At 39.4% G+C, this 14,564-nt stretch overlaps 1 protein-coding gene across 1 annotated transcript in view; it reads right to left on the reverse strand.

Annotated features, from left to right (window-relative positions):
• Nucleotides 1-241: 241 nt before the first annotated feature.
• Nucleotides 242-14,564, reverse strand: part of tcf7l1b (transcription factor 7 like 1b) — a 28,202-nt gene continuing 13,879 nt past the window's right edge. Inside the window, 10 exon segments of the mRNA XM_055161202.1 lie at nucleotides 242-1,091; nucleotides 1,549-1,582; nucleotides 1,584-1,601; nucleotides 1,893-2,000; nucleotides 2,098-2,257; nucleotides 2,381-2,524; nucleotides 3,683-3,766; nucleotides 4,174-4,276; nucleotides 4,776-4,911; nucleotides 12,346-12,429. Coding sequence (XP_055017177.1) covers nucleotides 646-1,091; nucleotides 1,549-1,582; nucleotides 1,584-1,601; nucleotides 1,893-2,000; nucleotides 2,098-2,257; nucleotides 2,381-2,524; nucleotides 3,683-3,766; nucleotides 4,174-4,276; nucleotides 4,776-4,911; nucleotides 12,346-12,429 — 1,317 coding nt within the window. The 3' untranslated portion in view covers nucleotides 242-645.

A 14,564-nucleotide genomic window follows, 5' to 3' on the forward strand; every position in this document is an offset into this window, starting at 1 on the left:
TATTTTGAGCCTACAGATTTGTGGTCTTGGTACAAGCTCATATTTTCCAGTGTGGTTAGCCTAACTCCTTTTTATTAAGCATTAAATTCCTGTCTCCCATCAGCAAGGTTTTATGAAGATGTGGAATTACTGAGTTTAAAAGCTAGAAAATAAAATGACTGTTTTATGTCACTGGAGTGTAGTATAATATCTACATGAAATTAAAGAAAATAAATCATGCATTTATATACAAAAGAAGGCATTTTAAGAAACAATTTCAAATGTTTATTTAACATGTCAAAGAAGGGGCACACACTTGAATTAAAAAGAGGGCAGCAATTATTGGCCTAGGACTTCGACTTAATACTAACATTAATTCAGTTTTGGCTAAAAAGAAAAAACATGTTTTTCTTCCTTTTTGTTTTTATAAAGAAATGTTATGTACATTGGATATTTTATACAAGAGGTTCATTGGATAAATGCATCAAAAAGAAACCAGTTCTGCAGTAAAACTTTACAAAAAATACATTTGTTTCATTGAGAGTTGTAGAAAAGGAAACAGTCAAATATTGACCAATAATATTCCTTCCTTTTCTATTATTAAAAACAGTTGTACTAAAACTATTTAAAAGAAAAGCAATATACAGCACAATAAATGGGACAGAGTTACTCAGTCGGTTTAGTGACCAGCGAGAGGGGCTGCGACTGGAACAGGGCATGATGGGAGTGCAGGGCAGCCTGGTGGAAAGGAGAGGGGGGAGAGAGCATGGAGTGGGGCAGAGAGGTGAACGGGATGGGCCTGGTGAGGATGGGTGTTGTGGGTTGGCTGCTACCTGAAGAACCAGTGGAGTGGGCGAGTTGGGACGAGGAGGAGCCTGATGCCTTTGCTGGGAGAGAGAAGTGATGCTGCATGCGCCCTTCGGGTTTGGTGGTTAGTGAGAGTGGCTGGGCCTGCTCTGAGTGAGTAGCGGCGGGGGCAGCGGGCGAGGCCAGAGCAGCCGAGGGGGTGGCAGGAGAGTCCAACATGCTGCCGTGGGATGAGGCCGGACTGTCACACATCTTCTCTGACGGCAGGTACTGAACGCACTGCTTCTTGTTTCTTATGGAGAAGTCTGTGCACACACAAGCACAACAGGATGGTGAATTATAAATGTGCCGCAAAGTTAAAATCTGGTCCATGTCCCTGAATGGTGTCAGTGAAAGAAGTGAAAAGATGGTTAGAGAACAATGAAGCCCTCAGACAGAACTTGAAACAGACGGAAACCACTTCACAATTCAACCAAAGCAATACACCTAGACAATAGACAGATCTAATGTTTAATGCAAAATGAACACTGAATTAATGAGCCAAGGATTATGTAGTTGCATTGCAGAAAAATGTCATGTATTGATGTACAGGAAACATACCTGCCCCTACTAGCACTGAACTTCATAGGCTGGTTATTAAAGCACAGTGGAAAAGATGTTAATAATGTTAGAAAAGGACTTAATCAAGGGACAATTAATATATTTAGAAAGAGAATGTCTTTTAAAGTAATTTGAATGTCCCATATTCTAAGAAGCTCTTACCTTCCGGTTTGGAATCAGGTTTGTTGTCTCTCTTTCCTCTTTTTCCTCTTTCCCTGCAAGGATAAAAATATTGTATTCAGCAAAATATAAAATACTAGACAGATAAATACTTAGATAGTGGGGAAATCATTTGGCAACCAACAAGAAATAAATGCACACAAATCTTACATTAAACTATCAGGGTAACTAAGCTATTGAATACAAAATAAATAATTTCAATAAAAAACATAAATATCAAAATACAAAACTCAAGTATTAGTTAGTCTTAAACATGTCTTGTCGCACAGTACTCTACAGAAACATTTAGCGGTATCTTCTTTCCATGACAATAGCAGTGAACTTACATAGTTATCTCGTGCTGACCATCCTGGGTAAAGCTGAGAGTGGAGCTGCCTCTCTTTTCTGGCCAGCTCATAGTATTTGGCTTGCTCCTCTCTGGACAGGGAATGCCACTATGGACAAAGAGGATGTATCAAAGCACTAATAAAAAGCTTTCACAGACACATGCAGGTGGATAGTAGCTGAGATGTATTTTTGTGCACTATTTACCCGACGTCCAAGGATCTGGTTGATAGCAGCGCTCTCTTTCAGGGTGCACTCTGCCACTACTTTGGCTCTCATCTCCTTCATATACAGCATGAAAGCATTCAGAGGCTTTTTGATATGTGGTTTCTTATCCTCCTCTTTCTTAGGCGGCACAGGAGATTTTCTGCTAATTCAAAACATTTAAAATATGTTGTTAACAAATTGTGACCAGCACACTAACACTGCAAAACAATAGCAGTATTGTGTTGCTATTAAGATGGTTTAGAGCTGTTTTAATTGATCTTACGCATGCATTGAAGGGCTGATGCTGTCATTGCTTGGTTCTTGTTTTATGGCAGGTGAGACTATTGCAGGATGTGGTATGCCAGTTTGGTGCAGACTGTGAGGAGGTGGGGTCACCATGTGAGGGGAGAATCGACTGGACACCAAACTGAAAGCACACAGGTACAACGCTTTAATCAGGTTTAATTAATATGAACTAACCAAAGCTAATCTCAAAGTTATTCATTTAGTTATTTATTGAGTTATTTATTGATAGGTTGCTATCAAATAGGTACAAGTCGTCCAGACTTAGTAGACTTTATTCAGGTGTACAATAAGTTACCTGCTTATTGTTAGTGCAAAGAAAGCATTATGAAAAGGCCTTTTATTCACCACAAATGTAGAATGTGCTGTTACTATAGTGACAGCTGGGATACCTAAATTCAGTTTCCCAGAACGTGTTTGTACCATACATTTTCAAAAGCATCTTGACCAGTATGCTGCGGATCATGTAATAGAGGGTTAAGATTAACTCACATTCGTATAGCATATAGCGTCGTAAATAATTGGCTATTGACTTTAGAAAGCCAAAATAATGTAAACTTCAAGGTACTCGGGTCATATTGTAAATTCTTAATAATATCAAATCATTTTAATGACTCTGGAACACAAATATAATAATACATAATAATATAATGGACAGATTAATTAAAATGTGTTAAAAGTGTTTCACACTTTTTGTTGCCTGTTACTTTTGTTACCTTTAAGTGTTTTAAAGTAAAAAAATAATGTAACTGAATGCAGATAATTAGGGCTTCAACTTACGGCAGACTGTGTCCATTATTGATCAGAAAGAACCTTGTGAATATTTGATTTTATACCAGCACCGGAAGGCTTACTACAAATCTGTACAGTTTTGACAGGGGTCGGAGTTTAGAATGAAGTGCAGATGCTTTGATGAGTCCTAATCAATTCTCAAGGCTTTCATCTCTATGCACTATATTCTTCCACTGTGAATGTTGTCATTTAAGTTAGAACAAATGTTTTTTTTTTGTTTGTTTCGTATCACAAGTTAGCGTGACACGAAAAAATATCCTCTTAAAGATATATGCTATGGTTTTTTTTCATAAACTGTCTTGCACAAACGGCTCAACAAAGCACACAATAGGACTCTAAAACTGCACACCAGCTATTTGTTTAACCTATTGTTTAAGATGGAGGGTGAAGAAAAGCTGGGGAAATGTGATTACAGCTTGTCATAGAAGCAGCAGATATTAAATGACCCCCTTTGGGAAGATGGGGGTGTTGTTGAACATGATCCTCTCACCTGGACATAGAGGCATTCATGGCGAGTGCTGGATACGGGTGACGAAACCCTCCCGGAGGGATGGAGTACATGTGCTGGCCCTGCCTGAAACACAAGAGCACAAAGTCAGGAACAAAACACAGTCACAGGGGTAAACACTGCTAACTCCTCAACTCAACAGGCAGCTCCATCAGTGGGTTGATGTTTATAGGCAACCACTTCAAATAACTCAAATTAGGTAATAGGCATGTAATGTTCTTTTGTATTTTCAGTTATTTGTGTGACCCAATAATTTCCAGATGCAAACAGTAAAAAATAACTATTGAAACCTAATTCTACAAATACAAAAACAAACACTATTATGATGTAAATTATTATATTGTTCAAAACCAGCATTACAATATGCAACAACACATATTTACATTGCAACTCCACATTGTACAAGAGTTCAAGTAGCTGGTTGAGGAAAAAAACAGCAAAGGGGGATCTTCTTGCATTAAGTGGATACTTACTGTGGCATGAGCCATCCTAGCGGGTGTGCTATAGAGCCAACAGCTCCAGGCGACAGAGGGTAATACGGGGAGAGCTCCGATGGATGTGGGGTCCGGGGAATCCCTTCAACAGACAAAGAGAATCTTAAAAAAATAAATAAAAGATAGAAAAAGTGTGTTTTTTCTTCATAAGCATTACAGAACATTAGGGACCTTTCTCAGTGTAAGAAATAGTATTCTTGGTTTTTATGGTTGTTTTGCTTAAGAAGTTAATTAGCCTGCTTTAATAACCTACATCCTACAATTTCAGTTCTTTATGTCGCAGTCGTCTGTGGTCAGTTAAAAATGCTGCATAGTTGCAGAGTAACCGGTTTTCACGGTGGAAAAATAGAAACCTCTAAAACCAAACAAGCTCCACTCAGCCGTACACTCAGTATATTTTTAGTGGTTGGACTTTAAATTATGGCTGAACACATTTCCTATGGCTTCATTCTTGACTCATAAGGGATGAGCGAGACCAGGGTACAGTTGTACAGTAATTTCTTCAGAACAATCTTTCTAGTATTGATAAAAACTCATTCCTAAGACAATAATAGCATATATATTTATAATAGTGGCTTTACCTGTTTTGGGGTCTAGTATTTCTGGTGAGAGGTGGGAAGGTGGCGTGCCAGGGGAGAAGTGTTCGTTGCTGTAGGTGATGAGTGGCGTCAGAGGATGGACGTGATGGGCATGCTGGACCACTGGGACTTTATTGGACTGAAAAATAAAACAAGACACAACAGTTCCATTTAAATCTAAACTTATTGATATGGTCTTCCTTCATATCCACAAGACCGGATACGAATCTTTACATGGTTCAATGTCGGCCATTGTTCCAGAGATCTGCATTTAGTAAACAGGAGTCGTCATGTGTGAGTGGCCTGCATGGTAAACATCGTGTGACTAGCCCTGTGATGCAATCTGGAAGCGCACCAAGGAACACTAAAAAGCCTTGCAGACACATGCCAAGTGCATTACGGCTATTTAGCGGAGGAGAGAACTGTTTGTTCAGTCCAAACCAGAAAAACAGCAGTGGCACCAGATCCAAAAAGTCACTTCTATGACCCACATACACAAACACTAAGGCACATCACGTAACATTGTATTCTTATACATTATATAACAATCAAGATTTGATGTCTGCTAACACAAGAACATTTAGAATAGTTTTTAATGTTTAACTTTTGTCAATATGATTCACTGTTTTTATCTTTAGTGTATTATTTGCTTATTGCTCTTTACCATGTGTTATGTAAAGGGTCTTATAGTGTCCTTAAATGTACAGTTTAAACATATTATTATGATGATGATGATGATGATGATTATTATTATTATTATTTTATTACTATTATTAACACACATCATTTGCCCAAAGTTCTAACATCATGATTCTGAAGAGACTCTATAGAGCTCTTATGATTTTGTCCATCAAATATAATATGAACAGTACAAAATAAACCTGCAAAAGGGTTGAAAGCTACCTTAATTTGAATAGAACAGAATCAATATGTATACATACACGCACATGCCTGTGAGCAAAGCAATGAGCCAACCAGACCTAATGTCCTTAAGGCACACAATACAAAACAATCTGCACAAACCACTACACACTGTTGCTAATTTAAAGGCAATTCATTTGGATTAAAAGTGCGATTCATTTGCCCAATCTGTGTTACATTATGATTATGAAGGAACGCTGAAGACAATCATAATAATAAGCAGCGTCTCTACTTTCATTAGCAGCACTTCGTTCAGCAGTAATTTCCCCTGGCTGCCTGGCTGAATGGGGCACTTGTTGGCTCAACTTGTCACATGGGAGGGTCGAGGGATGGGGGGGAGAAAGGAGTCTTGTTCCTCTAGGCTAACCTTTCTTCAATATCCCCTTCCCCAACCCCCAGTCCAAACCTCTCCAGCGTGGTCTGTAGTGAAACAAGGTCTGCTTTCAGACTTCTGTACACTTTCCCGCTGCACCACTCCGAGGATTGTTCCAAATTTTAGCAATGGTCTTTTTCTGATACTTGTTTAAAAAGGGTGCAACCTTTTCCTCTTTTAAATGTCGGGGAAAATCGGTCTTAAGCACTTTTTGATTCAGGGAACGAGAAGAAAATATTTACTTGTGTTAAACATGGACACATAGACAAACACTTTGCTTAAGACATGTTAGATATGTTGGCATAGTACCACAAGTAAGCTGAAAAATTAAAATATGCATTTATTCTGTTGAGTATTGAGTATTTTCGTAGTAAATATTATCTAGTACCTACTAGGGATGTAATGATATCCAAATCTCTTCGTACGATATATTTTCAATATGCATCTCACGGTATGATATTTTGCGAAGGCTAGCAAAATATTGAATATGCTACTTTTTCTTTTTTAAATGCCTTGATAAGACTTCTGTCCTCATCTAAAAACTAACATTTAAAAGTGCTTCATAACAATTATTATTTCATGTAGTCTGCACTTAAATAGAGTACATTATAGTCTGTGGTCCCTATTTTTTAACTATTGCTGCACCACAACAATGAATTACAATGAAAGTAAACAGAGCTGTAATTCAATATATTGTGGTGGCCCAGAATATTTTTGTGAGACTTTTGAAGATACGATATTATGATATTTCAATTATTGTTACATCCTTTGTACCTACTAATATAATACACTGGATTATACAAAGGTCCAGTAATGGATAACAAAAGCTTAGTTTATGTGTGAGTTACAGTGTATGCTTGGAGTAGGCCTGCCTAAGCTATGATCATAACTTAAATAATAATAATAATGTAAACAGTATTAGGTCTTTCATCAAACTGTCTAATTGATTCTATGTTCATATGAGATCATTGTAAAGGATGCACCTATTTTACATAAACAAGAATGCTTTGTATCACTGCCATAATTGATCATACCAGAGAACAAACCCCTCTCCCACAATTCATGTATATTTAAGCTTCTGTGTATTTGTTGTCCTACTTCATGTGCAATATGCCTGATTTCCGCCACTTTGAAGGCTGAGACCTTCCGACCTTGGTGCCAACACATTTTGGAAAACATTTCTGTGAGAATTGAAAATGATGTCTTTGATTCACACATTGGAATACAATAATACAAACATTGAAGAAGCACCCACTGCACAGCAAGTTTGAAATCAGAACCTCACATTTTAATAACCTAAAGTCAATATTTAGCCTACACAGAAACACACAAATTGGTCTAAGAGTAAAAATATAATGTCAAATCTGACCAGGACTAATGGCCTGATAATGTTGAAAACCAAACATGAGCGAATCAATTCTGCCATTCACATGCTCCACGTGCAGCAGTTATATATTTCTGCTCAGCCCCTGACAGCTTCATGCGACTGGTGCAATGAGGAAAACCACTCAGAACATGAGCTGTGTTTTAAATATAAACAACATTTACGTGATGGGACCGATAAAGAAACACCCTGCACCAGTATGCACAGACATCAGGATTAAAATAATAAGGGGCAGCGTAGTTATTTGGGAATCAAAATAATATTATATGTGTCATTAATGTAATTAAATAAAAATTCAGTGAACACTGTTACTATTTATTTTAGTAGTTCACTGTTATTTAATTTCCAGAGATTTGCATATATTTTGAAAGTTTTTGTGATATTCTACCAATAGAGAGTTGGTATACAACTTCCAAACACCAAAGGTCCCTCCCCTGAAACCATTTATGCATGCATCAGTGATGTAACAAACAGAGAATTAGAAAACTGCAGAGCCATGGGCAGAAAAGGTGTCTATAATGACAAGCTAAGAAGGCAGAGGTGGCAGTACCTCGCCTGACTGTCCAACTTGGAACACAGCTAAGAAAAGCACAGTGCTTGGTCAAAGTGGGTGGAGGGGTGGATTTCATTCAAGCAAACATGTTTTTGGATCCTGCACATCTGAATTGAATTACTAGGCAAACAGCCGATGGGGAAGAGAGCTTAGAACAAACTGAATAACCCCACAGCTTTGTGTGTCTTTATGCTTGGCCATTCTGGGTGGGAGGCTCAGAGGTCTTTCAAAACTTCAGGAAAGACAGGCAGAAAAGAATGCCCGGCATGCCGCGAAATCCAAGCCTTGTTTGTCAACGCCAACAGGAAGCGGACATGAGAGGGTACTGACCGTGTCCTATGCTTTTTAAATGGGCCGCGCGCAACAACTGTCATTCATCGCAAAGCACAGGGTGTGTTTGGTCATTATCACTTTTACATTAAGTCAACAATGGAAATAATCTATGTTCTGATGATACTTGAGTTACAGCAGAGAAAAAAAAGCAGTGGCTGTAACTTCACAATGTAGTTTCATGTTCAAAATGCTACCTCCAGCAGTATTCTGAAGATCAAACCACATTACATAAATAAGATATAATAAGTGCTATTCAGCGAGTTTAAAGCCTTTACTATGCTAGTAGGATTATGCATGAGAAAGATAAATTCTCTGGGGGTCAAGATACTAAAATATTTTCAACAGAATTTACAGTCCAAATACTACATGATTCTTTATTGAATAATGAAGGATCTCAATCAAGTCTCCAAATGATGTACACGAAATTATTCTGAAAGAAAAACTTGAATATTTTGTCTTGACATATTTTGATTAATCATTTTTTCTAACAATTTCTGTATGGGTTTAACCAAGCTACAGTGGTCTTGTATTCAGCACAGAAGAAGAACGTCTGCATTGGCCCAGCAGGGCTACAGCCCATAAGATCAGTATTCCGTTCAGACTTCCCAAAGCCTTTGATTTCATGATGGATCTCACTTGTTCAATGATGCCTGGTGAAAAATGTGAAAATCTCCCTGGACTAAGAGCAGTCAGAGATCTGGGGAAAGAATTAAAGTAAGTGTTCGCACCACTTTGAACCAAAGAGCCCACAGTCTCATTTAACTACTAAGCCAAGTTAAAGAGTCATTGTTAAACCAGGCACCAGACAAAAGGCATGTGTGGAATGCCTCTCCAGCTCCTGTCACTTCAATTCACTTAAACAATTTGGTGACTAAGTGACTTATGACATGCTGACAAGGCCCAGTCTCAAGCTCGCTTCATGACTAGAGATGCTAACACAATATTAACACAAAGTGTTACATAGTGTGTCTTTGTCAAGTGCACACCAGCCCATATTTGAGCAGTGAATGGGCAGTCTTTGAGAGATGACTAGTTGTTCCCTGTTAAAGATTCAGTCTTCATCTAATGATGAGATGTGATTCTCAATAGGAGGGTTGGTGCCTAAATTTGAACCACTGGCAGGCTGCATTGAATGTTCTGTTGTACTTATTGCTTGTCTAAATAGTTTTGTGAACCAATACAAAATAAGAAGTGTATGTAAAAGTGGGTCAACTGTGAGAGCAGATGAAGAACACTGCCTTACCACTGCAGCATTCCATGTGAGTGAGTGCATGTCAAAGTCTTATGAGCAGGTCATATTGCAAGTCACACGATGACCTCAAAGTGGGGGGTCTACACAGTGCTAATGATGTGCTACAGAAATACAAAGCTAAAAAGCAGCTCTCTTCCCTCCTTTAAAGAATCTAAACCCATAGACGCGCGTGCGTGTGTGCATGTGTGCATGTGTGTGCGTATGTGTGTGCGTGTGTGTGCGTGTATGTGTGTGTCCAGCTTGGCCACTCTTGATGCTCTGACAGGTCCACCATCCTGCTCACCTGGCTTGCAGCATCTTTGATGTATAATTCATGGTGAAGCTGCACTCTGAACACCCAGCTGAAATCAGGGTTTTGGGGTGCTGTACATTTGTGTGTGTGTTAGTAGGGTACGGTGTGCTACTTCTCCTCCCACCACACCAGCAGCGTCATATCACTACCAAAACCCATACCAAGTGAATGCTAAACAAACCTGTCTGCTGAATAATTGAAGATCTCAAGCCAGAGTAAGCTGTGATTAGCATACAGGCCTTATGGGCCCAATCTGCACTGTGGCAGGCTGCTGGTCTACCCCAATTTCTCCTCTCTACCTTAGACTTACAGAGACTCAACAATCCTCACACATGTTCTACATAGTACTGCATAATTAAAACTTCCAACAGTTAAAATATACTACTGAGAAATAAAAGCAGCAAGCTAGTAATAATATAAGTATTATTTATGTGTATGTACAATTGTTGAACTTAGAGGAGAAAATATTTAAATGTCTTTGGGGATATACAACATTTGAATATTGAGTATAATGTGCACAATAAAAAAAAAAAATAAATAAATAAATAATGGCTGCATAACAAGCTTATTCAAATTATAAATAAAGAAAACTTAGAATGTAATTTATATGGATATAAGTTATCGTTCTACTCTAATTATTATCTTTTGGATGACTGTAAATACCAAGATATTGTTGGCCCCTAACAACTCATTTAAGGATCTACAAATCATTATCTGGAAGATAAGCAGGCTCATGCCTCTGTTAGAGTTACTATAAAAATACATATCAAGTCAATAATCATTACTTGCATCTGTCCTTGTCATGTGCCTCACTTATTTGTCCCTGGTTGTGTAGGCCCTGGGCAGTAATCCTTGTCCCCACATGTGCGCCCCTCTCCCCCTGCTCTCATTAGCGCAATGTGGGCTCTGGGAGGAGGCAGGCCTGGGGAGACAGCCTGCTGCTCGCTCACTCCCACTGCACTGGGCTGGAGTAATGAGCACATAATCAGGCTGGCTCCCTGTCAGCAGCCCGCACAGAGGACCAGTGGGCGCCCAGCCCGGCGTGGGGGCGAGGGCACAGCGGGCACACACTCTCACTCCTCTGTCTACCTCATATTAAAGCTCTTCTCATCACATGACCTTTTGAATGCAGGTCACCAGATCAAGCACTCGCTGTGTGGCTTCCTCCTTTAGTTCACTTGAGTAAAGTGACATTTAATACTACTGCAAATGTTAATAACATTTACATTTTTTTCTTTCAGAATGTTAGTGACTGTGCAGTTTTAACAAACATGAGTGAATATGTTACATTTAGTGTAGAATAAAAGCACAATAATCAACCTGACCTGTTGAATCTGTATTAAATCTTAAATCTTTAAATTAAACTGATTTAAAACAATGAAGGCAATAAGTGGATACAATTCAAACATTGCTGTAGATTTTAATGCACATTAAATGCTTGACACAGCTGTTTTGTATTGTTTTTTGCAGGCCAATAGATGTATAATAACTCGTGTCTGCAGCAGTATCAGACAATGCATTGTGTGGCTCCATTAGTATAAATCAGCAAGGTCACATTGAGTTCAGCTTATTTTCTTATAAAATGTGTAATTGGTTCTCATTGAGACAGAAGTCAGCCTTACATTCCCACGAGCAAACTCTATTGCCTTCACAACAGCTTCCCTTTGACTGTGGTCAATGAGCACTTTGTCATGTGCATCACAGCGATTATGAGATCCAGCGGATCTGCAACAGGCTCAACAAGCATGTCTGTCATGTCAGGTCAGGAGGCTGAGCCCGAATGACTCCTTTAGCTAAAGTAAGGGACAGTCGCTCCACACTTCATGTGTGACTTAACACCATAACAACTAGGAATGCCCTCAATAAACCCAACAAACGGAATCGACTCCACAGAAAGTACAACACCATGACTAGATCTTATCTGAACACACCTCAGAGAAAACCACAAGCCAAACAGGTCTGTGAGGTCCTGCATGGTCTAACTCCAGTGAGACGCCAACAAGACGAGGTCACACCTGAGTCTGAACTGCTACACAAATGCTCCTAGCAATGGACATACATTGGACTCTATACAGACAGTCAGACATACAGTAAAGAGACTGTGACATTGGGCCTTGTGGGAAAAGCTGAGTGGGAACACAGATGTTTAAATGCACACTATAATGTTGTTATTGTGTATAACCAAATTACACTGATAGTTTGATTACAGCATTATACTTTGCAGTAAATGGATTCCCAAAAATAAGCAAGATTTGTTAATAATTAGATTAATGCCTTGATGCCTGAAGGAAACATCTCATTAGTTGCTCTGGTAAGTACTATAATGGCTCCATTCACAAATGCAAACCCACCAGTATATTATTGCTGTCTGTTTTATGTATGATAATATTCCTCTGAAATGTAACCACGGCTTACAAATATAAGAAACAAATATATATATATATATATTATTTTTTTTTACTTACTAAATGTCCAGGAGTTGGTGACCGAGAGTCTTTTAAGGCTGCAGATCCAGGGACATCTAAAAGAGGCCATTTCATCTGCAAATACTGTGGAGGAGAAATGGGTAAAAAATTAGAGATTGTTGTATTTAACATTAAAAGCCAAATAGTAGTTATGTGATTTACATTAAATGTAAATATGAATGGTGTGGAGATCTGTAGTTGTAGTGAAAGCTGAGCAGAGCTGGGCCTGACACCTGTATGAGTGTCCTCTGCAAAGTGGGATGTGGCTCTGGTCTAAGTGTGAACACAGAGCCGTGCCGTTTGTCAGAGAAAAACAAGAGGCCAGCTGTGTGCGCCTGTCGAGGGCCAGTGAACAGACAGCTGGGAGGAAACCCCATTTCCAGAACAGCCAAGGAAGAGACACAAGCAATTGTTTTCACCTTTTGACCTGGAGCTAAGGCATTCGAATGAATATTAGATAAGCATTTACGCAACATTTTTGCTAATTGTCTATTATTCCCCTATATATATATTTTTTTTTTCAGTTCTGTGGATATATTGTAAAAATGACCCAAAACAAGCTTAGCCTCTACTTTTGCTGTAAGGCATTAATGTGGACCAAAAGCATTTTTTGTTAGTCATTTTGGAAATTTTCACATTACGTCTTCTTCTGGACAAAAGAATATGGAGTTACATGTTTAGTCAAAAATGTGTTTACCATTATGTCTGGTGTAAAACATTACAAGCGAGAGTTCATGTCTCAATGAAGTCAATTTTTAAATGGCATCACTGAGAGTTTGTAAAGAGGAAGGAAGCTTGGATGGCTGTGGGTTAAAAATGGAAAAGACATTATAGGAGGAGGGAAAGGGAGAGAAGCAGGAATGAGTTTGTGGAGCAGACCGAGGTATTGTTTCCTGACAGCTGGGGTCCAACAGAGCAGCGACGCAGGGGGAAGGGGACCCTTTCCCTTCCAAAAGGGGGAATTCTTGGAGTTGACATCAGCCCTCTTCATTTTCACTACAGGCCCACTGCTCAAGGCTGAATCGTATGGTTCCAACTAATGGGCCCAAGTCCATACAACTGTCAGGAGGCAGTTGCTTTTAGAGGCTGCTAGGCCCTATTGAAACTTTACTGAGCTGTGTGCATGGTGCCTAATGAATGCTACTCTCTGGAGAGAAACCCAAAACAATGCAGTTTCCTCTGTCTAATCTATGTCAATCATGGATTCTTCCACAAATGAAACAAGCCCCATTGTGAGCGTTTGGTGTAGGGTAGCTATGCCCACCCCGACTCTCCCACCACATCCATCCCACATTTGACAGCTTCTGCCAGGACGAGGAACATGCCCCAGGCTCTTCTCTGAGCGCCTACTTTTCTTTTAATTACAGTGCTCTATAGAGCCACTGAGCCACACACACACAAACACACGCACACACATACACACACACACACACACACACACACACACACACACAGGAATATTCAGGTAAAGTACTGTCACAAGCTTCTGACATTCACACTGATGCAGCACACTTACACACATACGGTATAGGGGGGTCCTAGAGTGAGCTTCAAGAAACAAAAGTAAGGGATAGTGGGTCAACAGTAACAGTAGCTTTAAAAGCATAGCTTATATTTATTAAGCAATAAAAAACACCACGGACTGAAATAATTGTGCAAATGAGAAAAGTTTGTGTGGTCTATTTTCACAGTTCTTTAAGTGTCTTCCAGCCTTCCTAGCAGTTTCCAGCTCTCAGAATAGACATCACAGAATGTGCTACTTCTACAGGAAGCAGATGTGACAAAGGTGGCAATGTTGCTACTGAAATATTCCAAAAAGCTACACTGGAGCCCTTTGGTTTTTGAAGTGAAGAATACAGCATATGCTCTGGGGCTCATGTCCTGCCAGAGCTGCTTCTAATTGTTACATGGCCCTCGCAGAAACAAGAAAACATAGCCAACTGTCTTTGTCACTGAAGTGTGTGGTGCCACTCTGCAGGCCAACATCAGAGCGCACAGAGGAGACAGATGTCCGGACATTTGCTGTCAAACTAAGTCACACTGACTGCCAGAAACACAGAAATATCCCAAAGTTTGGTACCAAGTATCAACGTGTCTATTTCTGGGCAAACATGCACCCTGCACTTGATTACCACTGTGGGACAGAGCACAAGAAACTCAACCAAATAAATTGCATTGACTAAAAGTAGTTAATCATAGTTTTCAACTTGAACCTCATG

The sequence above is a fragment of the Boleophthalmus pectinirostris genome, unplaced genomic scaffold (assembly GCF_026225935.1).
Source record: "Boleophthalmus pectinirostris isolate CB_2022bp ecotype Guang Dong unplaced genomic scaffold, ASM2622593v1 HiC_scaffold_4, whole genome shotgun sequence".
Taxonomy (NCBI): Eukaryota; Metazoa; Chordata; class Actinopteri; order Gobiiformes; family Gobiidae; genus Boleophthalmus; species Boleophthalmus pectinirostris.